Source organism: Natator depressus, chromosome 23, assembly GCF_965152275.1.
Source record: "Natator depressus isolate rNatDep1 chromosome 23, rNatDep2.hap1, whole genome shotgun sequence".
NCBI classification, from domain to species: Eukaryota; Metazoa; Chordata; order Testudines; family Cheloniidae; genus Natator; species Natator depressus.
Window position 1 is genome coordinate 20,331,440 of NC_134256.1, and position 27,979 is coordinate 20,359,418.

The following is a 27,979-nucleotide window of genomic DNA, read 5'->3' on the forward strand; positions in this document are numbered from 1 at the left end:
TCAGTTCAGGTTTTTTTTTTTCTCTCTGGATTTTTTGTGGGGTTTGTCGTCATTTGCAGTTTCCTTTTCGGTCTTCTGTGTCGGGGGGGAGGCTGGGGGGGGTCTCTTTTGTGTTAAATATTTACAGGTTCACAGTATGGTCTGCTTGGACCGTGGCACCTGCTCAGCCATTGTGTGTGTGGGGGGGTCAATTCCCGTGCTACCCCCCCTGCCCCGCCCCAAGCCCTGTCAGGGGCGAGGTCCTGTCCGTGTCTTTTTTCCTCTCCTTCCTTCCCCCCCACCGGCTGCAGGGGGTCGCGGAGGCCGGGGCCAGAGTGGGGGGCTGGGCTCCCCGTGCCCCCCGGGGGGTCACGGCTGCTGCGGGGGCTGGGGGGCCTGCGTCCCGTTGGACGACACGAGTTTCTTTTCCTTGCAGGAGCCGCGGCGAGGCTGCTCCGAGACGTCGGGGTCGGAGCGCCGGGAATTCTGGGCCACGCGGGTGGGGGTGCCCGGCGGACGGGGCTGCTGCCCGTTCTTCTCATCTGGGGGCGAGGGGGGGGCAGAGAGACACGGATTAGGAAAGGGGTGCCCCTCACTCCCGACCCGCAGCCCCCTGCTAGCCCGGCCCTGGGCCCCCCCTCAGCCCTGCCGGTGCCCCTCACTCCCAACCCGCAGCCCCCTGCCAGCCCGGCCCTGGGTCCCCCCCCAGCCCTGCCGGTGCTCCTCACTCCCGACCCGCAGCCCCCTGCTAGCCCGGCCCTGGGCCCCCCCTCAGCCCTGCTGGTGCCCCTCACTCCCAACCCGCAGCCCCCTGCCAGCCCGGCCCTGGGTCCCCCCCCAGCCCTGCCGGTGCTCCTCACTCCCGACCCGCAGCCCCCTGTTAGCCTGGCCCTGGGCCCCCCCAGCCCTGCCGGTGCCCCTCACTCCCGACCCGCAGCCCCCTGCCAGCCCGGCCCTGGGCCCCCCCCAGCCCTGCCGGTGCCCCTCACTCCCGACCCGCAGCCCCCTGCCAGCCCGGCCCTGGGCCCCCCCCAGCCCTGCCGGTGCCCCTCACTACCGACCCGCAGCCCCCTGCTAGCCAACCCCTGCCCCCCCAGCCCTGCCGGCACCCCCGAGAGGGGAGAGGCCCTGGGGCCGGACTCACCGGCGAGGGCCTGCACCGAGGGCTGGTCGTGGGAACTGAGCAGCTGAGCCTGGATCGTCTCCACGACCCGCTTGAATCGACGGCTGGGACCTGGGGGGAGGTGAGAGGTTAAGTGTTGGGGGGGGGGCTCCCCGGGCCCTGTGTTCTGGGGGAGATGGGGTGCAGGGATATGGGGGGGTAGAGAGTCCCGGGGGGGGGATGTGGATTGGGGGGTCCCAGGGCAACGGGCTGAGGGTGACGGGGGGCCTGGGGGAATGAGGTGGGGAGTCAGGGGAAGGGTTGCAGGGGAGCGGAGGCCCCAGGGGAAGGCAACGGGGTCCCAGGGGCACCGAGGCCCCAGGGGCAGGGAACCTGGGTCCCGGGAGAAGGGAATGGGATCCCGGGGGAAGGGAATGAGATCCCGGGGGAACGGAGGCCCCAAGGGCAGGGAATGGGGTCCCGGGGGCAGGGAACTGGGTCCCAGGGGAAGGGAACGGGGTCCTGGGGGCAGGGGAACAGGGTCACGATGGCACCGAGGCCCCAGGGGCAGGGAACCCAGGTCCCAGGGGAAGGGAACGAGATCCTGGGGGAACAGAGGCCCCAAAAGCAGGGAACGGGGTCTCGGGGGAACGGAGGCCCCAGGGGCAGGGAATGGGGTCCCGGGGGTACTGAGGCCCCAGGGGTAGGGAACAGGGTCCCAGGGGCAGGGAACGGGATCCCGGGGGAACGGAGGCCCCAAAAGCAGGGAACGGGGTCCCGGGGGAAGGGAACGGGATCCCGGGGGAATGGAGGCCCCAAAAGCAGGGAACAGAGGCCCCAGGGGCAGGGGAATGGGGTCCCGGGGGAAGGGGAACGGGGTCCCGGGGGCACCGAGGCCCCAGGGGCAGGGGACCCGGGTCCCGGGGGAATGGAGGCCCCAGGGGCAGGAAACAGGGTCCCAGGGTCCCCACCTGAGATGAGGGTGAAGCTGACGGAGAACACCCCGCTGTCCTTGGGGGCGGCCCCCCCCTCCGAGGCGCTGATGTCCACCTGGAACCGGACAGGTTTCTGGAAGACGGCTGGGCCCCCTGACGCCCGGTACTCGGCCCGGAAGCTCGTCTGGGACAGGACGCTGTGACTCAAGCTGGGGATCTGGGGGTCAGAGGCGGCAGGTCAGGGTCCCCACGGCTGTTCCCCGGCCCCCCATGGCCCAGCCCCCTCCCCCAGTGCCCTGGCCAACCCTCCATGTCCCACCTCAGAGCCCCCAGCCCCCCTCCCTCCTCCCATTCAGCCCGGCCCCCCTGCCCCGCCTGGCCCAGCCCCCGTCCCTCCTGCCCCCCATCCCTGCCCCCATCCCTCCTGCCATTCAGCCCAGCCCCCCTGCCCCAGCCCCTGTCCATCGTGCCCCCTGTCCCAGCCCCCAAACTCTGTCCCTCCTGCCACCCAGCCTGGCCCCCCTGCCCCCTGTCCCAGCCCCCATCCCTCCTGCCCCCAAGTCCCAGCCCCCCAGCCTCCGTCCCTCCTGCCACTCAGCCTGGACCCCTGCCCCATCTGCCCCAGCCCCCATCCCTCCTGCCCCCTGCCCCAGCCCCTCATCCTCTGTCCCTCCTGCCCCCCAGCCCCCGGCCCCGCACCGAGAGGAAGGCGTGGACGATGTCGGCCTTGACCGAGCTGAGCGGCTTGTCCCGGATCACCACGAAGATCAGCTCCTCCTTCTCCAGCGAGATGAAATTCCCGAACCAGGACTTCTTGGCCAGCCTGGGGAGAGAGGGGGGGTCAGGAGAGCCGGGGGGGGAGCTGGGGGCAGGGCGGGGAGGGAGCTGGGGGGGACAGGGCCGGGTGGGGCCAGACGGGGGCAGGGCGTGGGCAGGGGAGGGGCAGGAGAGCAGGGGACCAGGCTGGGGAGGGGAGGGAGCCGGGGGGGGAGCTGGGGGCAGGGCGGGGCGGGGAGGGAGCTGAGGGGGGCAGACAGGGGAAGGGGGGAACTGGGGGGGGGGCTGGAGAGCTGGGGTGGGCGGAGCCGGGGGGGAGCTGGGGGCAGGGCCAGGGGGGCAGACGGGGGCAGGGGGGAGCCGGGGGTGGGCAGGAGAGCAAGGACCAGGCCGGGAAGGGGAGGGAGCCGGGGGGCAGGGCTGGGCGGGGGCAGACAGGGGCAGGGGGTGGGCAGGAGGGCAAGGGACCAGGCCGTGGAGGGGAGGGAGCCGGGGGGCAGGGCTGGGCGGGGGCAGACGGGGGCAGGGGGCGGGCAGGGGACCAGGCCGGGGAGAGGAGGGAGCCGGGGGGTGGCACTGAGGCAGGGACGGGCAGGGGTGGGCAGGAGAGCTGTGGGGGGGGAGCCAGGAGGAGGGGAGGGAGCTGGGGGCAGGGCCGGGCGGGGAGGGAGCGGGGGGGGGCAGGGCTGGGGCAGAGGCAAACGGGGGGCGGGACGGGGGGGGAGCCAGGGACTGGGCCAGGCAGTAGGGCGGGGGCAGGGGGGAGAGTCCAAGGGAGGCTCCCTGGGCCCTGAGTGGGTTGTTGGTGGGTGCCAGGGGGCAGAGACAGGGGGGTCGGCAGGTGCTGGAGGACAGGGGGGGCCAGAGGAGGGCGTGGGGGGGTGTCAGCAGGTTCGGGGGCAAGCAGGGTTGGTGGGGGGAGTATGGGGGAGAAGCAGGGTCAGCCGGTGGGGGGTGGGGGAAGGGGTGGCATTGGGGGGTGTGGGGCTCGGCGGGGGGGCACTGGGGCTCAGGGGGGGCCAGTCCCCCCCCATACTCACTCTGGGGAGGACTCCGGCGTCAGGCTGGACATCTCCTCCGGGGTGGGGACTGTGGGGGGAGAGGGGGTTAGAGGGGCAGAAACACCAATAAGCCCCCCGCCCACGAGCCCCCCACCCCCACCCTCTCTGATACTCCCTCCCCAATTCCCCCCTTCTGCCTCCCCCACCACCCCCAGCGGGGGGCCACACCCCACTGATTCCTGCCCCCAATTTCCCCTCCTGCCACCCAGGGTTTTCTTCCCCCCCGATCCCCCCATCCTGCTATGCTCCCTGGCCCCCCCAACCCCCAATGTCCCCCAGCCCCCCACTGCTCCCAGTCCCCTGTGTCCCCCGGTCCCCCAGCCACCCCGGTCCTCCCTGCGACCCCCCGATCCCCCCACTTTCCCCTGGGCCCCCCAGCCCTCGGTCCTCCCTGCGACCCCCAGATCCCCCCAGCCCCCAGCTGCCCCCAGTCCTCCCTGCGACCCCCAGATCCCCCCACTGCCCCCCCAGTACCCCCTGCGACCCCCCAGTCCTCCCTGCGACCCCCCCAGGCCCCCCAATCCTCTGCTGCCCTGTCCTCCCTGTGATCCCCGATCCCCCCACTGCCCCCCCAATCCCCCCAGCAACCCCCCTATCCCCCCACCGCACCCCAATCCTCCCAGCACCCCGCTGCCCCCCGGGCTCCCCAGCCCCTGGCTGCCCCCCGTCCTCTCTGTGACCCCCTGATCCCCCCCAGCCCCCCACTGTCCCCAGTCCTCCCTGCGACCCCCCAATCCCCCCAGCCCCCGGCTGCCCCCGGTCCTCCCTGCGACCCCCTGCAACCCCCCAGCCCTCTGCTGCCCTGTCCTCCCTGTGACCCCCCAATCCCCCCTGCAACCCCCCGATCCCCCCACTGCCCCCATGGCCCCCCAGCCCCCTGCTGCCCCCTGTCCTCCCTGCGACCCCCCAATCCCCCATGGCCCCCTAGCCCCCCGCTGCCCCCCGATCCCCCAAGCCCCTCACCTTGCAGTTTCCGGCGGTGGAAGCGGGGCGACCCCAGGAAGCTGTTCTTGATGGAGTTGAGCCGTGTCTTCCAGGCCAGGCCGGCGGCCCCGGGGCTGGAGGGGGGGGTCCCCCCGGGGGTGCCCGAGGGGCTGTCCTTGGGTGTGTGGACAGGGGTGCCCAGCGGGGTGGGGAGGGGGCTGCCCCGGGGGGAGGGGTGGGGGGTGACCTGCGGCACAGAGGCGGGGGGGGGCTTAGTCGGGGGGAAGCGGAAGCGGGAAGGGGGGGTGGGGGGCGGGGAGGCGGCGGGGGGCAGCGGGAAGGGGGCCGAGCGCCGGCTCTGGTGCAGCCCCCGCCCCCCGGCCAGGCTGCCCTTGGCTGGCAGCGTCTGGGTCTTGGGGGGCGCGGGGGGCTCCGGCGTCGGGGGTGGGGAGGAGAAGACGGGGCTCTGGGTGGGGGGGAAGGAGGGACAGAGAGATGCCCCCCCGGGGGGAAGGAGGGCGGGGGGGGAGAGCCATGAGATGGGGTGAGCGTGAGGCAATGACCCCCCGCAGCCCCCCAGCCATCGCCCCAGCCCCCGATCTACAGCCCTGGTCACCCGCTGCCAGGCTTCCCCCCCCAGCCCCCCCAACTACAACCCCCCATTGCCCCCCACCAGCTCTCCCCTCCCCCATCTGCCCCCAGCCCATGAACTATGACCCCCTGCCCCCCCGCCAGCACTCCCCTCCCCCACCTACCCCTCCCCAGCCCCTCGATCTACGACCCCCCATTGCCCCCCACCAGCTCTCCCCTCCCCCAGCTATCCCCAGCCCCCGATCTACGACCCTCTGCCCCCCGCCAGCGCTCCCCTCCCCCACCTACCCCTCCCCAACCCCCCGATCTATGACCCCCCATTGCCCCCCACCAGCTCTCCCCTCCCCCAGCTACCCCCAGCCCCCAATCTACGAACCCCCCATCGACCCCCCACCCATTGCCCCAGGCCCCTGATCTACAACCCCCGTCACCCGCTGTCAGGCTTCCCCTCCCATCCCCCAGCCCCCCAGCTACCCTTCCCCCCGCCCCCAATCTATGACCCCCCAGACACCTCCCTACCCAGCTTCCCCTCTCCCAGCCCCCCAGCTACCCTCTCCTGCCCCTCCAATCTACAACCCCTGTCACCCCCGCCAGCCCTCCCCTCCCTCGGCCCCTGCCCCCCAACGCCCATCTACTGCCAACCAGCCCCCAACTCCCCCCCCAGCCCCCAAACTCCCCACTGCCCACCCCACAACCCCCAGCCCCACAACCCCATCTCCCCCAGCCAGCCCCCCTCTATCCCTATCCCCCGCCCTGCCAGCCTTCCCCTCCCCCATCCCTCCTCCTCCCCCGAGTCAGACCCCAAGCCCCTGATCTATCTCCTCCCTCCAGCCCTCGCCCCCCGCCAGCTGCCCTGCCCCCCGGGGGGCGTCTCTCTGTCCCCCCTTTCCCCCAGATTTTGCCTTTCTGCACCGAGGCCAAATGAGGTGGAATGAGGCTGCAGGGTCTGTGACCCCCCCCCCCACCAAGAGTCCCCCTGGACCGTGCCCCCCTTCCTGCCCCCTCAGCCCCCGTCCCCACAGCGACCCCCGCCCTGTCCCTGCCCCATTGATCCACCCCCGGCCCTGCCCCCATAGCAGCCCCAGCCCCACCCCATGGGGCAGCTCCGCCCCCTCCCCCTGCCGGGGGCCCGCCAGACACTCACCCTGGGGCTGCTCAGGGGGCTGGAGGACAGGCCCGTGGAGGCACCGCTGACGGAGCGAGACCTGGGTGAGGGGCACAGTTTGGGGGTCAGGGAGAGAGACGGGCCCAGCTCCAGGGTTGTCCCCCGCAGGGGCGGGATGGGGACTAGGCCAGGCAGAGCCGCGGGGGCGGGGGGGCCGCAGGGACACAGATGGGGAATCCTCCTCAGCTGTACAGGGGCTCTGACACATGGCACGGTGGTTGCAGAGCAATCGGGGGGGGGTGCGCTGAGGGGGGCACAGCTGCAGCGCCACCTAGTGCCTGGCTGGGGAGATGGGGCACTGCTGGGGGACAGGGGAGGGAGGGCAGCGCCCCCTAGCACCAGGCTGTGCAATGGGCCCCTGGAGCTGTCGCCCCCCCCCACCTCCTCTGGTGCCCCCCAGCCTCCCTCACCTCTGGCTGTGCTGGGCCATCTCGATGGCCCGTCGGGCCGGGACCGGGGAGCCCCCATCGGTGACGCTCAGGACCTCCATGGACTTCCGCTCGGGCCGGCGTTTCCCGTGGCGGTTCAGCATCGGCGAGTCGACCCGCTTCCGGGGGGGGTCTGCCAGGGAACCGGGGGGGGGGTGAGTGCGGGACGCAGCCACCCTGGGGTGGGGTCGCGGGGGCTGGATATCCGGGGATCCCTTGCCCGGCGCTGGGACACGGCCCCTCTGGGGGGGGGCGCAGGGGCCGGGTGGACGGGGGCTGAGATGCGGTAGCTCTGGGGGAGGTGGGGGCTGGCTCCGGGACACGGGGGGGATGGTTTTGGGGGGTGCAGCGCTGGGAGCTGGTTCTGGGGATGCGGCTGGCTCTGGGGGGGAGCGGCACAGGGGGCCGAGTGGACTCTGGGGGGAGTGGCGCGGGGGGACTAGGCACCGGGGTGGGCTCTGGTGGGGAGCAGCGTGGGGGCGGAGGGGGCTCTGTGGGGGGAGCAGCACGGGGGTTGCGGCTGGCTCTGGGGGGGAGCAGCGCGGGGGTTGTGGCTGGCTCTGGGGGGGAGCAGCATGGGGGCGGAGGGGGCTCTTGGGGGGGAGCAGCGCGGGGGTTGCGGCTGGCTCTGGGGGGGAGCGGTGCGGGGGCGGGGGGGGGCTCTGGGGGGGTCTCACCGGCATCGTTGCGGGGCGGCAGGTCCTCGTCCTCACAGCTGGGGTAACGCTCCTTGCGATCCAGCAGCAGGTAATAGATCATCTTCTCCTGGTTCTCCCTGGGGGGGCGGGAGGGGGGATCAGGGCCATGCGGGGGGCTGGAACCACCCCCACCCACGAAACCACCCCCACCCCCTTCCTGTCATTAACCCCCTCCCACAACTCCCCTCCCCTGCGCCTGCTCCGCTCCTTCCTCCTCCCCCCTCCCCTTGCAAGCCCCCCTGTCCCTGCTCTCCCTTCCCCCCCGCCACAACCCCCCCACCCCATCTCCCAACCCCCTCCGGCCTCCTGCCCCCCCTCCCTGCATCTCCCTCTCCACCCATGTCCCCCCCATGTCCTGTCTGTCCCCCACCACTGCCGTGCCCCTCCCTGCACCGGTCTTTCTGCAGCCCCTCCCCCCGTTCCCCTCGGCCTGCAGCCCCCCGTACCCCTCTTTCTGCAGCCCCTCCCCCCGTTCCCCTCAGCCTGCAGCCCCCCTGTACCCCTCGACTTGCAGCCCCCCATGCCCCTCTTTCTGCAGCCCCTCCCCCCGTTCCCCTCGGCCTGCTGCTTCTCCCCCCGTACCCCTCAGCCTGCAGCCCCCCATGCCCCTCTTTCTGCAGCCCCTCCCCCCATTCCCCTCGGCCTGCAGCCCCCCATGCCCCTCTTTCTGCAGCCCCTCCCCCCGTACCCCTCGGCCTGCAGCCCCCCGTACCCGTCGGCCTGCAGCCCCCCATACCCCTCTTTCTGCAGCCCCTCCCCCTGTTCCCCTCGGCCTGCAGCCCTCCATGCCCCTCTTTCTGCAGCCCCTCCCCCCATTCCCCTCAGCCTGCAGCCCCCCCGTACCCCTCTTTCTGCAGCCCCTCCCCCCGTTCCCCTCGGCCTGCAGCCCCCCGTACCCCTCTTTCTGCAGCTCCTCCCCCCGTACCCCTCAGCCTGCAGCCCCCCATGCCCCTCTTTCTGCAGCCCCTCTCCCCATTCCCCTCGGCCTGCAGCCCCCCATGCCCCTCTTTCTGCAGCCCCTCCCCCCGTACCCCTCGGCCTGCAGCCCCCCGTACCCGTCGGCCTGCAGCCCCTCCCCCCGTTCCCCTCGGCCTGCAGCCCCCCATGCCCCTCTTTCTGCAGCTCCTCCCCCCGTACCCCTCGGCCTGCAGCCCCCCATGCCCCTCTTTCTGCAGCCCCTCCCCCCGTTCCCCTCGGCCTGCAGCCCCCCATGCCCCTCTTTCTGCAGCTCCTCCCCCCGTTCCCCTCGGCCTGCAGCCCCCCGTACCCCTCGGCCTGCAGCTCGTGCTGGAGTCGCCCCTTGTCGCGGAAGCAGCCCAGCGAGTACATGCTCTCCAGCACGTCGGGGTCCAGCTCGCTCACCGACTGGATGCGCCGGATCGACACCTTCCGCGGCACCAGCTGCTCCGGCTCCGGCTCGTTCTTCCCCCCCCTGCGGGGAACAGCCCCACTGCTGCTACCGGCGGGGGGAGCGCGGGATGGGGGGCCGGGGGAATCCTGGCAGGGGGGAGGGATGGGGGGGATCCCGGCAATGGGGGGGTTAAGCCGGGTTCTCGTAAGAAATATTCAACTGTTGGGGTGCCAGGGGGGAGCCAGGCTCTAACCAGAGAGGCCAGGATACCGGGGTAGATGGGCCCAGGGGGCGGGACACCAGGGTGATGGGCGCAGGGGCGGGGTAGGGGGCAGGACACCAGGGTGATGGGCGCAGGGGGCAGGACACCAGGGTGATGGGCGCAGGGGCAGGGCAGGGGGCAGGACACCAGGGTGATGGGCGCAGGGGCAGGGCAGAGGGCAGGACACCAGGGTGATGGGCCCAAGGGGTGGGGCAGGGGGCGGCTGCATGTGATACTCACAGGAACCAGGGATGCTTCTGGATCTGCTCCAGCTACGGGGAGAGGAGACAGCAGCCGAATTAGCTGGTCCTGCCTGGCCCCCACTGCTCCCCCCAGCCGGTGCCCCCCATTCCCCACAGCTTCCCCAGCATCCCCCACAACCCACAGTGCCCCCACAGCTCCCCCAGCCAGCACCCCCCACACCTCCCCCAGCCAGCACCCCCTGCGCCCCCAGCCAGCGCCCCCCACGCCCCACAGCTCCCCCAGCCAGCGCCCTCTGCAACCCCAGCCAGCGCCCCCCACGCCCCACAGCTCCCCCAGCCAGCGCTCTCTGCGCCCCACAGCTCCCCCAGCCAGCGCCCTCTGCAACCCCAGCCAGCGCCCCCCACATCCCACAGCTCCCCAAGCCAGCACCCCCTGCGCCCCCAGCCAGCACCCCCAACGCCCCACAACTTCCCCAGCCAGCGCCCCCCACACCCCACAGCTCCCCCAGCCAGCGCCCCCCGCGCCCCACAGCTCCCCCTGCTCCCCCAGCTGGTGCCCCACAGTGCCCCCACAGCTCCCCCAGCCAGCGCCCCCCAGCCGGACTCACGCTGAGCCGTTTCTCCGGCTCCACCTCGATCATGCCACGCAGGAGGCTCTGGCAGTCGGGGGGGATGAAGTGGGGCATGTGGAAGACCCCCCGCTTCACCTTCTCCAGCAGCTGCCGTAGGTTGTCGTCGTCGAAGGGCAGCGCCCCCTGCAGGACGGCGGGGGAGAGACGCCCTCAGCGGGTGGGGGTGACCCCAAGATCCCTCTGGGGGACAGGAGCCCCCAACACTGGGGGGTCCAGGAGGGCCTGGGGGTGGGGCTCCAGGGGGGACCAGGAATACAGGGGCTTCAGAGGGATGGGGAGTACAGGGAGGTCCAGGTGTACTGGGGATCCAGGGGTGTCTGGGTGAAGGGGGTACAGGGGGATCCGGGGATGGGGGTACAGGGTGATGGGACAAAGGGGCCTGGGATTGGGGTACAGGGAGATGGGGTCCAGGGGGAACAGGGACAGGGGGTCCAGGGGATTGGAGGTACAGGGGGATGGGGGTCCAGGGAATGGGGTGCAGGGGAATGGGGGTGCAGGGATAGTGGGGGTACAGGGGGATGGGGGTAAAGGGGGAGCGGGGTGCAGGGGAATGGGGGTGCAGGGATAGTGGGGGTACAGGGGCACAGGGGGAGCGTGGATCCGGGAGATGAGGCGCAGAGGGATTGGGGCACAGAGGGATCGGGGTGCAGGGGGAGCGGGGAGTGGGGGTACAGAGGAGTGGGGCGCAGGGGTACAGGGGGTTGGGGTGCAGGGAAGTGGAGATCCCGGAGGACAGGGGTATCAGGGTGCAGGGGGTTGCGGGTCTGGGGCACAGGGGTACAGGGGCGCAGGGGGAGCGTGGATCCGGGAGATGAGGCGCAGATGGATTGGGGCACAGAGGGATCGGGGTGCAGGGGGATCAGGGTCCAGGGCATAGGGGAGCGGGAGTACAGCGAAGTGAGGCACAGGGGTACAGGGGGTTGGGGTGCAGGGAAGTGGGGATCCCAGAGGACAGGGGTATCAGGGTGCAGGGGGTTGGGGGTATGGGGCTCAGGGGCGCAGGGGTACAGGGGAGCAGGGGTACAGGGTGCAGGGGGAATGGGGGTGCAGGGAGTCAGGGGCACAGGGGAGCGGGGTCACAGGGTGTCATGGAGTATGGGGGAGTCAGAGCCCTGCACCCCCCACTTCCTGCGATTCCCCGCGACTCTCAGCCGGCCAGTAAAACGGAAGGTTTATTAGCCGACAGGAACACGGCCCCAAACAGAGCTTGTAGGTACAAACAGGACCCTTCAGTCAGGTCCATCTGGGGTGCAGGGAGCTTAGATCCCAGCCCTGGGGCTCCCTCCATTTCCCCAGACCACTCCAAACTCAAACCCCCTCCAGCCGACTCCCCCGGCTCCTCCTCCAGCCTTTGTCCAGCTTCCCGGCAGAAGGTGTCACCTGCGCCCCCCCTCAGGTATCTGTCCCTCCAGTGAAGCCACCCCCCCCCCCGGTGTCCCATCCCCCATGCCGACAGACCCAGTGAAACCCCCTTGCAGCATCCCCAGGTCAATCTGCCCCCCTCCCTGCTCCGTCCCATCCCCCCCTCGAGACTGAACTGAGACTGACCTGTGACCTGGGGAAGTTCGGGGCCCCCTCTCCGGGACAGCGCATCCGCTATCCCGTTGGCACTTCCCGTCAATGGACCACGTCCCTGTCCTAACCCTGCAGGAGCCGGCTCCACCTCAGGGGCTTGGCCTTGGCTCCTTTCCTCGGGTGCAGCCCGGTCGGGGGGAGTGGTCGGGGTACACGGTGAAGTGTCGCCCGAAGAGATAGGGCTCTAGTTTCTTGAGGGCCCACACCACGGCCAGGCACTCCTTCTCGATGGCCGCGGAGTTCTGCTCCCGGGGTAACACCTTCTTGGTCAAGTACCCGATGGGGTGTCTCTCCCCGTTTTCACCATCCTGCCTTAACGCCACCCCCAGCCCCACGTCTGCCGCGTCGGTGAACACCGTAAAGGGCTTGTCAAAGTCTGGGTTTGCCAGGACTGGGCCACTGACCAGAGCCTCCTTCAGTGCCCGGAAAGCCTCCTGGCACTGCTCGGTCCAGACCACCTCGTCTGGCTTCCCCTTCTTGCATAGCTCAGTGATGGGGGTGGCGATGGCACTAAAGTGGGGCACGAATCTTCGACAGTACCCCGCCATCCCAACAAAGGCCTGGACCTGCTTTTTGGTGTGGGGAGCGGGCCAGTCTCTGATCCCCTCCACCTTGGCTGGTTCCAGCTTTAAGCAGCCGCTCCCCACCCGGTGGCCCAGGTAAGATACTTCCGCCATCCCCACCTTGCACTTCTCCGCTTTTATGGTCAGCCCAGCCCCCTGGAGTTGGTCCAGCACTTGTCTAACCTGGGACACGTGGTGCTCCCGGGTCTGGCTAAGGACACAGGTGTATGCAATGTACACGCCCCGGCCAAACCCTCCACCCGCCTCAGGAGCTGGTCCACCAGGCGCTGGAAGGTGGCCGGCGCTCCCTTGAGGCCAAAAGGCAGGGCCAGGAACTCATAGAGCCCCAGGGGGTGATGTGAGGATGTGACGCAGCAGGGAGGGGGGAGCGTTGACCTGGGAATGTGCCCTGGGGATGGGAGACCTGAGAGCCTGTAACCTGAGCCAGGACGGGGAGGTGACACCTCTGCCCAGGAATGTGAAGAGAGGCTGCAGGAGGGAGCCTGCTGGGGGGGTTTAGTTTTCAGTTTGGGGCTGGGTGGAGGAACGCAGGGAACCCCAGGGCTGGGGTCTGAGCTCCCTGCTCCCCAAGAAGGACTTGACTGAGGGGTCCTGGTTGTACCCACAAGCTCTGTTTTGGACTGTGTTCCTGTCGTCCAATAAACCTTCTGTTTTACTGGCTGGCTGAGAGTCTCAGTGAATCCCAGGAAGAGGGGTGCAGGGCCTGGACTCCCCCACACTCCGTGACAGGTGATAAAGGCCGATTTCAGCCGGGCATCTGCATCCAGCGGCACTTGCCAGCAGCCCTTTGTAAGGTCCACGGTGGTAAGGTACCGAGCTCCTCCCAGCTTGTCTAGGAGCTCGTAAGGCCTGGGCATGGGGTAGGCATCAGATACAGTGATGGCATTGAGCTTCTGATAGTCCACACAGAACCGGACCAACCCGTCCTTTTTGGGGACCAGCACCCCACCAGTGAGGCTCCAGGGCTGGCAGATGGCTGGATCACCCCCAAACCCAGCATATCCCTGCCCTCTCTTTCCAGGTCCTGAGCAGTTTTCCCTGTGACTCGGAAGGGGGAGCATCCTATCGGTGGGTGCGACTCTGTCTGCACCCGGTGGACAGTCAGATTAGTGCGTCCAGGCTGGGTGGAAAACAGCTGTCGGTACGGATGCAGCACCCCCCTGATCTCAGCTTGCTGGGCAGGGGTCAGCTGATCCGAGAGGGGAATTGTTTCCAGTGGGGAGCCAGCTGCTGTCTGAGGGAATAGATCTACTCAAGGGTCGCCTCCCTGCTTCTCCCACTGTCCACACACGGCCAACACCACATTCCCCCTGGCATAATATGGCTTCATCATATTCATATGGTGCACCCAGCGGTGGTGCGCCCGGTTCGACAGCTCCACCACATAATTCACCTCATTTAGCTGCTTGACAACCTTGAAGGGACCCTCCCAGGCGGCCTGTAGTTTGTTCTTTCTCACGGGGATGAGAACCATCACCTGATCCCCGGTGGCGTAGGCCCGGGCCCGCGCCGTGCGGTCATACCAGACCTTCTGCTTCCTCTGGGCTCTGGCCAGATTCTCCCTGGCCAGGCCCATGAGTTCAGCCAGTCTCTCTCGGAAGGTCAGGACATACTCCACCACTGACTCTCCATCGGGAGTGGCCTTCCCCTCCCACTCGTCTCTCATCAGGTCCAGGGGGCCCCTCACCCTCCTTCCATATAACAGTTCGAACGGCGAAAATCCGGTAGACTCCTGGGGCACCTCCCTGTACGCGAACAGCAGGTGAGGTAAGTACTTGTCCCAATCCTGCGGGTGCTGGTTCATAAAGGTTTTCAGCATCATCTTTAAGGTCCCATTGAACCTCTCCACCAGCCCATTGGACTAGGGGTGATAAGCTGAGGCCCAGATGTGCCGGACCCCACATTTCTCCCATAAACACCAGAGCAGGGCCGACATGAAGTTGGAGCCTTGGTCTGTCAAGACTTCCTTGGGGAACCCCACTCGGCTGAAAATGGTCAGGAGCGCATCCGCCACGGTGTCTGCTTCAATGGAAGCTAAGGGCACTGCCTCGGGGTAGCGGGTGGCAAAATCTACCACCACCAGAATGTATTTCTTCCCCAACCGGGTCGTCTTGCTGAGAGGCCCCACGATGTCCATGGCCACCTTCTGGAAAGGCTCCTCTATGATGGGCAAAGGTCTCAAAGCCGCTTTCCCCTTGTCCCGGGCCTTCCCCACCCTCTGACAGGGGTCACAGGATCGGCAATACTGCCGGACATTGGTAAAGACCCCGGGCCAGTAAAAGTTCTGTAGCAACCTCTGCCGGGTGCGCCGGATTCCCTGGTGCCCTGCGAGGGGGATGTCATGGGCCAGGGACAGGAGCTTGCAGAGATACTTCTGGGGGACCACCAGCTGCCTCCTGATCCCACAGGACTCCCCTTCCCCTGGGGGAGCCCATTCTCGGTACAGGAACCCCTTCTCCCACAGGAACCTCTCCTGGCAGCCTCTCCTCATGGTCCGTCCCACACTGAGGTCGGCCAGGTCCCTGAGCTTCCGCAAGGAGGGATCTTTCCTCAACTCGGCCTGGAACTCAGCGGCTGGGGAAGGGATGGGGCCCGGTTCCCCCTCCGTGGCCAGGTCTGAGGCCTCCGCCACTCTGAGCCGTGCCCCTCGGTGCTCCCTCCCCACCAGGGTAGGGTCCTGCGCCTCCGGTGTGGTACCCTCCCCAAGGTCAGGGCGCAGTGCCCCTCGCCGGCTCTGGCTACGGGTCACAACCAGGGCATTTTGGAGGTTGCCTGGCCATTCCTCTTTGTCCCCCCCCATCAACACCTCAGTGGGCAAATGGTGGTGCACCCCCACGTCCTTGGGGCCCTCCTTGGCCCCCCAGATGTACCCTCGCCACCGGCACCTTGAATGGGGTCCCGCCCACACCTGTCAGGGTCAGGTAGGTGTTGGGCACCACCCAATCTGGGGCCACCACCTTGGGCGGGGCCAGAGTCACCTCAGCGCCCGTATCCCAGTATCCACTGACCTTCCTCCCATCCACCTCCAGGGGAACAAGGCACTTGCTCCAGAGGGACAGCCCCGCGCCCCCCCTGTAAACGGAGAACCTTAAGTCTGGAGCATCCGGCCCCCCAGAGGAGCTGGCCTGGGAAACTCCTCCCTCCTGAGCAGTTGGTAAGCTGCCAGCCTCCTTGGCTGGGAAGCCTGCCCCTTGTCTGGCTGGGTCCCTACCCAGTTAACCCTGGGTAGGTTGGGTCTGCTCAGTCTGTCCCTGAGCCTGGGGCACTGGATCCGTACGTGGCCTCTCTGGCCACAGTGATAGCAGCTCAGGTCACGTCGGTCCCCTCAAGCCGGGTGGTTGGTCCTGACGCCGGATGTTCCCTTTGGGAAGGGGTGCTCCATGTTCCCCCTTTGGGAGGTCCCAGGGTGACTCTCTCTCTGCATCATGGCGGGCCTGTTCCTTTGGGACTCCTCCCTGCCATCCCTTGCCCGGCTGTTCATGAACTTGTCGGCCAGCCGCCCTGCGAGTCGCGGGTTCTCTGGCGTTTTGTCCCCCAACCACAGCCTCAGGTCGGCTGGGCACTGTTCATACACTTGCTCCAGTACGATTAGGTTGAGCAGGTCCTCCTTAGTTTGGGTCCCATCTGCCCATCTGTGGGTGTATCCCCGCATCCGGAGGGCCAGTTCTAGATATGTGACCTTTTATGCTGACTCCAGAACCTTTTCCGGTACATCTCGGGGGTCAGCCCAAACTCACGGAGAAGGGCTTTTTTGAACAGTTCATAGTCCCCTGCCTCCGCCCCTTTCATTTGGCCGTACAGCCCCACGGCTTTGGGGTCCAGTAAGGGGGTGAGAAACTGGAGCCTGTCTGCAGGGTCAACCCTGTGCAGCTCGCAGGCCTTCTCAGAGGCCGTCAGGAAGTCATCTATGTCCTCCCCCTTCTTACGCTGGGCCAGGACGCACTTATCAAATCTCCATGCAGTCCTGGGTCCCCCCGCACTCACCGCAGCCGGGGGCTCACTGCTCCTCAGCCCGGCCAACTCCAGCTCATGCTGTCTCTGCTTCTCTTGTTCTTCCCACTCCTCCTTTAGTTCCTGCTGCCTCAACTCCAGCTCTTTCATTTTCATCTCCCTCTCCCATTCCAGCCGCCTCAGCTGCAGCGATGGGGAGCTCTGCCGGGAGCATCCCCTGCTGGCTGTGGGGGTCACGGTGCCCTCAATATTCGCTGGGCTCCTCCCAGCCCTTCCCCTAGGCATAGGTGGGAGGGGTCCCGGGATGCCCTCGGCAGCTGTCTGACCACGCCCGGCTGGGACAGACACTGGTGCCCACCCTGCATCTGCCGGGCTGCTTCCCTCAGAGACAGGGACCGGCTCCTCCGAGCGATCCTCCTCCTCCAGCTGGGCAATCAGCTGTTCTTTGGGGAGCCTCCCAATGTGCAGCCCCCTCTGCCTTGCCCAGCTCCACCCGGTCACTCTTAAGGCACTTATGATACATCTTCCCGCTAGCCACTCGCAGGCCTGGGTGCGCTCAGCTCCCCACGGGTTCCAGGAGGAGCCCCTACTGTGCCAGCCCTTCTCCAGGTCACCACCTCTCTCCCAGGGCCAAGCCGCAGGCTCCTCCGCCCCTGAGCCCGCTCACCGCAGTCCCCAGGGAGACCCCGTTACTGCAACAGTCCTTCTCGCTGGTCACAAACTCCCAGGGGTTCAGCGTAGCTCCTCCGCCCCCCGAAGCTGCTCCTCTCTGAGCCTTCAGCACACCTGGTCCTCGTCAATCCCCCTTCGTTTTGCTGCTCCTCAGTCACTTACTGCAGGAAGCGCCGTTCACGGGGTGCAGTACATCCCACCGCTGCCACCAGTTGTCACAGAGTGTGGGGGAGTCAGAGCCCTGCACCCCCCACTTCCTGCGATTCACTGTGACTCTCAGCCGCCAGTAAAATGGAAGGTTTATTGGACGACAGGAACACAGCCCCAAACAGAGCTTGAAGGTACAGACAACAGGACCTCCTCAGTCAGGTCCATCTGGGGGCAGGAAGCTTAGACCCCAGCCCTGGGGCTCCCTCCGTTTCCCCAGTCCACTCCCAAACTCAAACCCCCTCCAGCCAACTCCCCCAGCCTCCCCCCGGCTCCTCCTCCAGCCTTTGTCCAGCTTCCCGGCAGAAGGTGTCACCTGGCCGCATCCCCATCCTGGGCTCAGGTCACCTGCTCCAGTATCGTCCCTCCGGCGAAGTCACCCCCGGTATCCCATCCCCCATGCCGACAGTCCCAGTGAAACTCCCCCGCAACATCCCCAGGTCAATCCGCCCCACACCCTGCTCCGTCACATAGGGTTTCAGGGGCATAGGGGGAGCAGGATACAGGGGTACGGGGGGATGGGGAGCAGAGAGTCTGGAGTTCAAGGGGACAGGAGTACAGGGGTGCAGGGGGAGTGGGGCACAGGGGTACAGGGGGTCTGGGGCACAGGGGAGTGGGGGTACAGGAGTTACAGGGGCACAGGGGGACAGGGTCCAGGGAGTCCAGGGGTGCAGCGGGAGCAGGGTACAGGGGTACAGCAGGAGGGGAGTCCTGCGGTATGGGGGGGTTTGGGGGTACAGGGAGAGGGGAGTCCGAGGGTACAGAGGTCAGGGGGTTCAGGGGCATAGGGGGAGCAGGGCACAGGGTACCAGGGGATGAGGCACAGGGGGTCCGGAGCGCAGGGGAATGGGGGTCCAGGGGGAGGGGAGTCCGGGGGTCCAGGGGGAGCAGGGCACGGGGGATGGGGTGCAGGGTGTCTGGGGTCCAGGGGTCCAGGGATAGGGGGGTTCAGGGTACTCACCACCAGCAGGGCGAAGAGAATGACCCCGCAGCTCCACATGTCGGCCCGTCGCCCGTCGTATTTCTCACCCTGCGTGGCACAGACACAGGGTTGGGACTGGTAGGGGGCTCCCCAGGGGACACCCCCAAGCCCCCCCCCGAGGTAGACCCCTCCTCCCCAGGGCACAGTCTCCCCCACCCCCACCCTGCCCCTCCCTGGGGACCGAACCCCTGAACAAGTGGGACTACAGGCCCCCCAGGACGAGGGGGAGGGGCCAGGCTAGGAACAGACGGGGGAGGGACCCACAGCCTGGCCCCTTCCCCGAGGAAAAGCCCCACCCCCAGCCCCGCCCCCAATGAGGAAAAGCCCCCCCATTCCCTCACCCCGCACCTCCAATTCCCCGGCCACACTCAGCGCCCGGCCACCTTCAACAGTGTCTGGAGACCCCACATCCGTCTGTCCACCCCACCCATCCGCGCCCACCTAGATACCAGGCTGCATGGGTCGTGGGGCTGAGCTGGGGGGCAGGGAGGGGCAGGATATGGGGGGTCAATGGGCTGTGGGGCTGGCATGTGGGGCAGGGAGGGGCAGGACATAGGGGGTCAATGGGCCATGGGGCTGAGCTGGGGGGCAGGGAGGGAGCAGGATATGGGGGTCAATGGGCCATGGGGCAGGGAAGGGGCAGGAAACCAGGGTCGATGGGCTGTGGGGCTGGCATGTGGGATAGGGAGGGGGCAGGATAGGGGGTCGATGGGCCGTGGGGCTGGTGTGTGGGTCAGGGAGGGGGCGGGATATGGGGGTCGATGGGCCGTGGGTCAGGGAGGGGGCAGGATACTAGGGTCGATGGGCTGTGGGGCTGGCGTGTAGGGCAGGGAAGGGGCGGGATATGGGGATCGATGGGCCATGGGGCTGGCATGAGGGGCAGGGAGGGGGCGGGACTCCGTGACTTACCTTGATCACCTCGGGACATGCATAGTGGGGAGAGCTGGGGGGCCAGCAATAGGGGGAGCAAAGAGAGAGAGAGACAGACAGACAGACAGAGGGAGAGACGGAGTGAAAAGGAGGCTCAGCCCGAGGGGGGCGGCTGAGTCACACAGGCCCCGCCCCCCCGCCCCACACCTCCCCATGGACGCCCAGCCCCACCCCCAGCCAGGGCGGGGAGGAGGGGCACCGAGACAGACAGCGCCCCCAGCAGCCCCTTCTCCCCGCTGGCCAGTCCCCCGAGGCCCCTGCGGATCTCAGCCCCCCCCCACCCCGCCCCGCCAGCCCCCCGGCCCCCTGCCCCATGGGGCTCACCCACAGCTGGTCTCCAGCAGGCTGGCCCCGACCTGCAGGGACGCCATCCCGAAGTCCGCAATGCGGATGTTGTTCTTCTCGTCCAGCAGCAGGTTCTCCGGCTTGAGGTCACGGTGGCTGCATTGGGGCAGTGGGAGGGTTAGAGACCCCAAAGTGTTAAGAACTGGCCCTGCCCCCAGTGCAAACAGGAGTGACTCCGGATTGACCCTTGGGGAGCTGCGATCAGAAACCTATCCCCAGTGCAAACAGGAGTGACTCCAGATTGACTCTACGCGGCTGAGATGATAACCCTTTCCCCAGTGCAAATGGGAGTGACTCAGAATTGACCCTTGGGGAGCTGAGATCAGAAACCTATCCCCAGTGCAACCAGGAGTGACTCCAGATTGAGTCCAGGAGTTAGAGATCAGAACCGGCCCTGCCCCCAGTGCAAACAGAAGTGATTTCAGATTGACCCCATGGCATAGAGATCAGAACTTGGCCCTGCCCCCACTGCAGTCGGGGTGACTCCGGATTGACCCAGGGGGCTGAGAGCAGACCCAGTCCTGTCCTCAGTTCAAACAAGAGTGACTCCAAATCTACCCGTGGGGGGTGGCGGGGGGCTCAGCTCAGACCTGTCACTCGCAGGCTGCGTGTGGTGTGGGGAAAAACGAGAGGATAAAAGACATACTACTGTTCCCAGCGAGGGGAGCACTGCCTGAGCTGGAGTGGGAGAGAACGGGGGGGAGGTGGGGGCCAGGGGGGACTGTGGTGGGGTTGCTGGGGGCCGGGGGGGTGCTGGGGGGGCTCACCAGATGGAGTAGCTGTGGCAGAAGTCCAGGGCGGAGACATCTGCCGGAAGAACTTGCGAGCCTCTTTGGGGGTGAGGCGCCCCTTCTTCACCAGGTAGTCGAACAGCTCCCCGCCCGAGACGTGCTCCAGCACCAGGTACCTGGCGAGGGCATGGGGGGAGGCAAATGGGGAGAGGGGGGTTATGGGGAAGGGGATCGGGGGTGGAGTCAGGGGCCGGGGAGGGGGTTGAGGGACTCAGGGGGAGGTGGATTAGGGGTGGGGAAGTGAGATAATGCCAGGGAAGGGGCAGAAGGAGGGGTGGGGGGTTAAGTGGGGAGGAGGGAATGGGGGGAGGGAGGAAAGGTCATGACCAATCAGAGCTCTCCCTTGACACCACTGCCCCCCCCCGAACCCCCGCCAGCCTGGCTTAGCCAGGTCGGGCTGGGACAGTGACCCCACCGTGCACTGCAGGGAGCGGGGCAGGGCCCAGCAGGGGGCGCTCTCCCCCAGCAGGCAGGGCTGGCCCCATTGCCCCAGGGCAGCACTGGGGGGGGGCTGTGCCAGGTTTCACCCCCATGTGTCACATCAGCCCGTTATGTCACAGCCCAGCGATGACAAAGGCACCTTGTGTGGGCATGTGTGGGGGTGGGGGGAGCCAGCTGTCACTGCCTGGCATCTAACGCACCCTGCCCCTAACACAAACCACACACGGAGCAGAGGGACACACACCGAGCAGGGCCTGGCCCCTCCAGCAGGGGGAATCAGGGCACCCCCCCTCCCCCGCCGGCGGGCTCTGCACAGGGTCTCACTCATGGAGCCCTGTTGGAGAATCCCCCCCGCCCCGGGCTGAGCCTTGTTCCAGACGTGACACCACCCATCCGCCGGGAATGCAAACACGCCCATTCCAGAGCCACACTCGAGAACCTCAAACCAGCAGGCCGCCCCCAGGTCTAGATCCCCACGCGTTAGAACATCGCGTTCGGGGCAGGAGGGTCCATCACAGAGCAAACCTGCCGGAAAAGCAAACACACCCACGGCCGTGTGAGGGTCTAGCACAACCGAGCAAACCCAGCTGCGTTCTGGAGCCACAGTCGGGAACATCAACGCCCAGCGGGTTCTAGACACGCAATCCAGAGCGTCGCCTCCAGGAACGCTGGGTCACCCCACCCGTCCCCTGGACAAACACACTCTCTCCAAACTGAACATCAAAGCAACAAGCCTGCCCCAGCTCTAGGACCAAGATCTAGACCATCATAGCAACTCTAGGACCATGAATCTAGACCACCCCACTCCGGAAAAGCATCAGTGCAGAGTCGCCCTCCAGAATACCGAACACACCCGTTGCTCAGCGCTGCTCTAGAACAGAGAAGCAATGCCCTGTCCCGATTCTAGGTCCATGACCTTGATCCACAAGCGAAGGACCGGCTTATTACCGAACGGCCATCTAGAAAAGCCAACACACCCACTGCAGAGCGATGCTCTAGAATAGTAAAGCGGGGACAGAGGCCCTTATTCTAGAGTCAAACTCCAGAGCTTCGTGTACAGGACGGCCTCCCTCCAGAACCGCCAGCTAGACAAGCCAGTGCGGCCAATTCCAGAGGGCCGACCTAGAACGCAGAGTCACCGTTTGGGGCGCTACTCCAGGGCATGGCGCCCCGAGACCATGCCGATCTAGAACATCGACCGACGCGCGCCCCCCCCGCTCCAGAGCAGTGCTCTAGAACGTCAGCCCCGCCCCCACATTCCAGAGCAGTTGCCTTTAGAAGCGAAAGCACAGATTCAAAGGCTCCGATTGGCTGGCTCACCATCTCCCCGGCCAATTGAAGCCCTTCGAAGTGACGGCCCAGATTGAGGGCTCCGATTGGCCAGCTGGCAATCTCCTCAGCCAATCAAGAACGGCCCGGTTTTAAGACAGATCACAGGACCTCCCCAGGGTAGGAGACAGCCCGTGTCCCCCCGCCCCCCCCGCCAAAGTTAAGCAGTGTCAGGCTGTCTGTGGGCTGGGATGGGAGACCTCAGCTGGCAGGGATGGGGCACGGGGCCTTTCCCCTCTAGGGGGCGCCGGCTCCCACCCGGCCCCAGGGCGGGGACTGGCTGGCTCGGGGGGGGGAACGGGGGGGACATGCGCAGGGAGCGTCTATAAATACCTACAAATATTTCTTATTCTCGTAGACGTCGTGCAGTTTCAGCACATGCGGGTGCTCGATCAGCTTCAGGATGGCGATTTCCCGCTCCACCTGCAGGGGGCGACAGAGAGAGGGGGATGGGGAAGGGAATCAGCGCGGGGCAGAGGAATGGGGGCCGGGGGGCCCAAGCCTGGGTTCCAAACTCAGCCACGCTCCCCCCTACTCCCAGGGGGGCTGGGGGGGGGATCAAGGGGGACTGTGGATCTGGGAAGGGGAGGGGCCTGCACAGCTTCCCCCCCCATCACCCCCAGCCACTCACCTTCATCAGCACCGACTCCGACAGCTTCTCCCGGTTCACGATCTTGATGGCCACTTTCTGCCCCGTGATGCAGTGAACGCCCAGCTTCACCAGCCCTGTGGGTGGGGAGAGGGGTCAGCACGGCACCCCCCACTGGTCCTGCCGAGCACCCCCACAAACCCCCCCTGCAGCACAGCGCCCCCTACTAACCCTCCTCCCTGCAGTGCAGCACCCCAGTGAACCCCTGCGTGCCCCCCGCTGATGTCCCTGTCATGCCGGGTTCTGCACCTACGCCCCCCCCACCCCCCACCCCGATGGAGATCGGGGCCAGTCACACCTGGGCAGTGGTGTCAAGGGAGAGCTGGCCTGGCTTTCTAAGTGAAACTGACCAGAGATGAAAAATGAAACTGACCAGGGAGTGGGGGGGGTTAACACCCCCCAACTCTGTCTGTTTGTCTGGCTCCTTCCACCCACCGTGCCTCGACCCAAGCCACCCCTCCCTGGCATTGTCTGCCGCCCGCCTCCCCTGGCCCCAAACGCTCCAACAGTCACAACCAAGAGGGAGCCATTGTCCTTCCCCAGGTCCGTGACTCCCCAGAATTGGGGCGATCCCCTGGATCATCCGAACAGCTCAGTGTGTGTGTGTGTGTCCCTGCCCCATCCCTGCCGCCTCCGTGTGCCCCCCAACCCACGTGGATTTCTGGAAGCCCCCCTGAACAGACATTTTGCTACGTAGGGGAGGGTGGCCACTTTCGGCCGGCCCATCTCTCAGCGCACCTCTCCTGGCTACCGTGTCCTCTGGCCAGCATCTCCCCTTTTGGCCGGAGAAATGGCTGGAAACTCAACCGGCAAAAGGACAAATCTGCCCTTTCCAAGGCCAGCCGGGATAACCCTGAACAGCGGAGAGCCGCCCCGGTATCATTCCCAGAGCAGATCCCTCAGAGACACAGCCAAGCTGGATTTCAAAGCGGCCAGCGCCCGAGAATCCCCCCCAGTCCTTGGCAAGCCAGTCCGAGGGTTAATTCCCCTCCGGGTTAAAAGCGGGCAGCCCCCTTTCCCGGCTGGGTTTGTCTCGCTCCGACGTCCAGCCGGGGGGTCGGGTTCGACCTTCCTCTGCCCGCTTGAGGAGCCCGGGAGGAAATATTCGTTCCCCACGTCGGGCCCTAGAGCCGGGGATCGAGTCCCCTCCCGAGCCGTCTCCACGCTCAGCACCAGAGCTGGAGCTCCTGGCGTCTCTCGCCCTCCGGCAGGTTTTCTAACCCTTCACTCGTCCCCCTCGCTCTTCTCCGGCCTCTGCCATTTCCCCACAGCCTCCTCGCGCTGCAGGCCCCAGCACTGGGTGCAGGATTCGCTCCCGGGCCAGAGCCAGAGGCCAAACCACCTCTGCTCCCACTCGGGGATCCCCGGCTGATGCGCCCCAGGGTCCTGTTAGCCCTTCGGCCCCAGCGCCGCCCGGGGAGCTGAGGCGCTGCCCCGTTTGCCGGCGCATTTTCAGACCCATCCGTTCGCCAGTTTTGAATCCAGTGAACGGGGGCCGGGCTCGTTTTCGAGCGTCCTCGGGTTCTGATCCAAACGCCGCCCCGGTGTCTCGGGCTGCGACCTCCCCACTGTTCCCTTTCTCAGCCGGGCCTCCCGCTGCCCCCACAACGGCAGCAAGGGGCACGTTTTTACCAGGGCGCGGGGTGAAGGAGGGACTGGCTTCCCCGGGCGAGGGGCGCATCCTCCAGCACGGGGGCCACTTTTCCACCGAGTGTCTCCAAAAGATCTGCTCCGGTTCGGCCAGGGATTGACTCCAGGACGGCAGGGGGGACACACGGGGTAGAAACCTCCCTAAGCAACCTACAGGGGCTGAAGTGGACGGGGAGGACGGGGGGCGGCCAGTGACAGCAGGGGCTGGGTTCGAAGGCTGTAACCGGACGCTCCCCTGAGTCCGGAGGCCAAACTCCCCGAGGGACTGGAGCACAGAGCCCTGGGGACCCCCTCTCGCTGGGCTAGCAGCGGTGCCCGTCCGGGCGTCCTGGGATTCACAAGTCTTTGGTGCCCAATGGGAAGATGTCGGGATGGGGCGGGGGGGGAGGAGAAGCTCCCCCCCAGGCTGGGACCCCAGGCGAACCCTCATCCTCTGCACAAGCCCCATCCCAGGTGAGCCTGCGCCACGGGTCTGCGCATCTGTCTGGCCAGGGGACCCACCTGACCCTGCCCACGGGTCTGAGGGTCTCAGCATGGTGTTGCTCCCAGAGTTCGCCCCTCGCCTCCTGTCTCCCTCCGTCTTCCCCAACTTCCCTCCAGCCAAATGGGCGCGGCCCCCGGCAGTGCACGGACGCACAGCAAGGGGCGGCCTCCACCCCTAAGAACTCACAATCTAACTAGACAGAGGGAGGATTGGGGAAACTGAGGCAGAGAGCGATTCAGGGACTCACCCAGGGACACCCACAGAGTCACCAGCAGATTCCTGAGCCCACTCCCTTCAGCCCATCCCATCCCCCCTCTCGCTCACTCTTCTGGGCAGGTGCTACCACCCCTGTTTGCTAGAAGGGGAAACTGAGTCAGAGAGCGACTCAGCCCCATAGGCAGAACTGGATTACAGCTCTAGTCTTCCCAGCTCCGGGCCCATGGCCCTGCCCTCCCTGCGCTGCCTCCTTCTGCTCCACCCCCGGAGTAAACAAAAAACATTTCTGTAGGCCCTACACAAACCCAACTCCCCGGCATGAATTCCCACGGCGTGTTGCATGGGAGTGGGGGGGTATCCCAGTTTGTAGGGGGCAGAGAGACAGAGCTCCCCCCCACTTAGGGGGCCAAGATGGGAACCCCCCTCCCCAGCAGGTCTCCATCCTTCCTGCAAGTTTAACCCCTCCAGCTCCCCAGCCCTGGGGGCTGGCTGGGGGTGGGGGTTTCTATCTCACAGGCTGAATCTCCCTCTCCATACAACCACTGCATTAAACTGGCTCCCCTCCATCCTCAGCCCAAAATCCACCCCCACACACACATTAGATCCACCGTCAGCTCTGCCCCCTCCCCCCAATATACATCGCCGCGTCCCCTGTTTCCCCCGGACCGCCGGGTGTGAGCCAAGCAAGGCCTGGAGATTTGCAGCAATTTCCCTCCCCCTCCAGCGGGATTTCCTCGAATCCCCGCCCCCCCCCCCCCCCCGCCAGACGTCCACGCGGTTCCCACAGCCCGGCACTGCAGCAAATTGCTCCATTCCCCCCCCACACACAACCCACAACCTCTCAGTGTACAAATATACCCCCCGCCCCCGCGCACACACACACACACACAGACAAGGGCATGAGGGAGCCGGGGGGGGGGGGTTGCCCCATATCTGAGTGACCTCTGGTATTTCTAACCCCCCACCCCCAGCACAAGGGGATGGGGTGGACGGTGGGTTTCCAGGCTGCTGGCTAGGAACCTAATGGACATCTGGGCTGGGCACCTCCCCCCCACCGTCACTCCCTGCAGCAGAAACCCCCCCCCCACACACACACACACAAACACCTGCCCTCTGCCTAGAGATTTTCCCTCAAGCCCCCTGTGCTCGCTGCAGTGGGTCCAGATCCAGAGTCTGTCCGTCCAGCCCCACTCCCCCATCCCACCCCAAGGCCCAGGTGTGAAACTGACCAGCCCCCCTGGGACAGAGGTGAAACAGACACACATATGCACCCCTGCCAGGCAGGGATCCCCTCCCCATCACTCCTGGGTTGCTCCCCATCCCTCCACCCTCGCCATGCACAGAGCTCCTGGAAAACTGACTCCCAGCACCCCCCCACACACTTCTCAGTCCTACCCAGGAAAGGTACAGCCCCCACCCCAGATCCCATGGCTGCACTGACCCCCCCCAACCCCATCGCACCAGGGACCCCCACCCCAGATCCCATGGCTGTAATGACCCCCCAACCCCATCGCACCAGGGACCCCCCACCCCAGATCCCATGGCTGCTTGACCCCCCAGATCCATCACACCAGGGGACCCCCCATTCCATGACCCCACAACTCCACTGACCTCACCCCAGACACCACAAGTCTATCAACCTCCTTACCCTAAGCTCCTGGCATCACTGACCCCCAACTCGCCCAGCTCCAACCCTGGGGGGATATTAAACCCCCTCCCACCGCCCACACTCCTCCTGTGTCCCTCTGACCACACTCTGGCCTGGTCCAGCGGGGGGTGGGGGGTGGGAAGGAATTCTACTGGGGGCCTTTACACTGAGCCCATCACCCTTGCATCTGGGCAGATGATCTAAGCTGGGAAGTGTCTGTGTGTTGGGGGGGTAGGGATGAAATATCTTGTAGAGTCCATCCCCCCCCCCCAGTTTCAGGGCGGAGGACTTACCCCAGGCAATGGGGGGCAGAAGGACTCTGTATTGCCCCCCCCCGGTATCAGGGCGGGGGATCTACCCCAGGGAATGGGGGACAGGAAGGGCAGTGTATTGGGGCTCATCCCCCTGTATCAGGGTGGGGGATCTACCCCAGGGAATGGGGGGGCAGGAGGACAGTGTATTGGGGCCCATCCCCCTGGTATCAGGGCGGGGGATCTACCCCAGGGAATGGGGGAGGGGAAGGGCAGTGTATTGGGGCCCACCCCCTTGGTATCAGGGCAGGGGATTTATCCCAGGCAGGGGGGGGCAGGAGGACAAGGTATTGGGGCCCATCCCCCCGGTATCAGGGCGGGGGATCTACCTCAGGGAATGGGGGGGGGAAGGGCGGTGTATTGGGGCCCATCCCCTGGTATTAGGGCAGGGGATCTGCCCCTGGGACCGCAGGGGGGGAGTGTGGGGGGGGGCCGGTGCCGCAGACTCACCCGTCTGGCCTTTGCCCAGGGTCTTCTCCAGCCGGTAGGGCCCCACGTACTGGGCGTGCTGGGGGGCCGGGCCCGGGGGGTGCCCCCCAGGCTCCTTGCCGCCGGACATGACGGCCGGGCCCCCTTTGTCTGCCACCTCCCCCCCCCCACCCCGCCTCGATTCCCCTCCCTGGGCAGGAACAATAGACGGAGGCCCCAGCCCCTCAGCCCCGCATGCCGCGGATTTGGGGGGGCCGGGGGGAGGGGTGGAGGGTCCGGGGCCGGGGGGGGCTGGGCTGGGAGGGAGGCTCACCGCCCGGGTACCAGCATGATAGAGGGGGGCCCTTCCCCCCCCCCTCCAGCCAGGGATGCTGCGACGGGTGCTGGAGGATGCTCGTCCCTGGCTCCCCCCCCAGCTGCCTCCTCCCCCTCTCCCCCCCCCCCCCCCGCATCAGCATCCGGGCACCGGGTGACAGTCGCCGGCGGGGTGAACCCGGCCCGCAGCGCGGGGGGGCACAGAGGGGGAGCGGGGAGAGGGAAGGGGGATGTGATGGGGGTCGTAGGCGGGGGGGGGGGGGCTGTCGCTGGGCGGGTGTCGTGCCTTGGTGACCGGGAGGGGGGGGACTCAGGGTCTGGGTGCCTGGCAGGGTAACTGTGTGATCGTGGGTTGCGATTGT

The 27,979-nt window shown here is 67.0% G+C and overlaps 2 protein-coding genes across 2 annotated transcripts in view; both read right to left on the bottom strand.

Moving 5' to 3' along the window:
- The window catches only part of TNNT1 (troponin T1, slow skeletal type), a 94,933-nt gene extending 77,897 nt beyond the window's left edge, over nt 1–17,036 (bottom strand). Inside the window, exon 1 of the mRNA XM_074937842.1 lies at nt 17,032–17,036. The gene's annotated coding sequence lies outside the window, so the exon portion shown is untranslated. The remainder of the gene's footprint in view (nt 1–17,031) is intronic.
- Nucleotides 1–27,479, bottom strand: BRSK1 (BR serine/threonine kinase 1). The gene is given in 20 exon segments (XM_074937847.1): nt 1–521; nt 1,124–1,213; nt 2,053–2,233; nt 2,716–2,839; nt 3,834–3,882; nt 4,818–5,025; nt 6,514–6,574; nt 6,945–7,095; nt 7,640–7,737; nt 8,928–9,092; nt 9,514–9,545; nt 10,085–10,231; nt 18,059–18,127; nt 18,989–19,022; nt 19,334–19,450; nt 20,122–20,161; nt 20,164–20,261; nt 22,253–22,338; nt 22,547–22,641; nt 27,324–27,479. Coding segments are annotated over 20 exon segments (2,127 nt in total). The 5' UTR covers nt 27,433–27,479; the 3' UTR covers nt 1–348.
- Nucleotides 27,480–27,979: the final 500 nt, after the last annotated feature.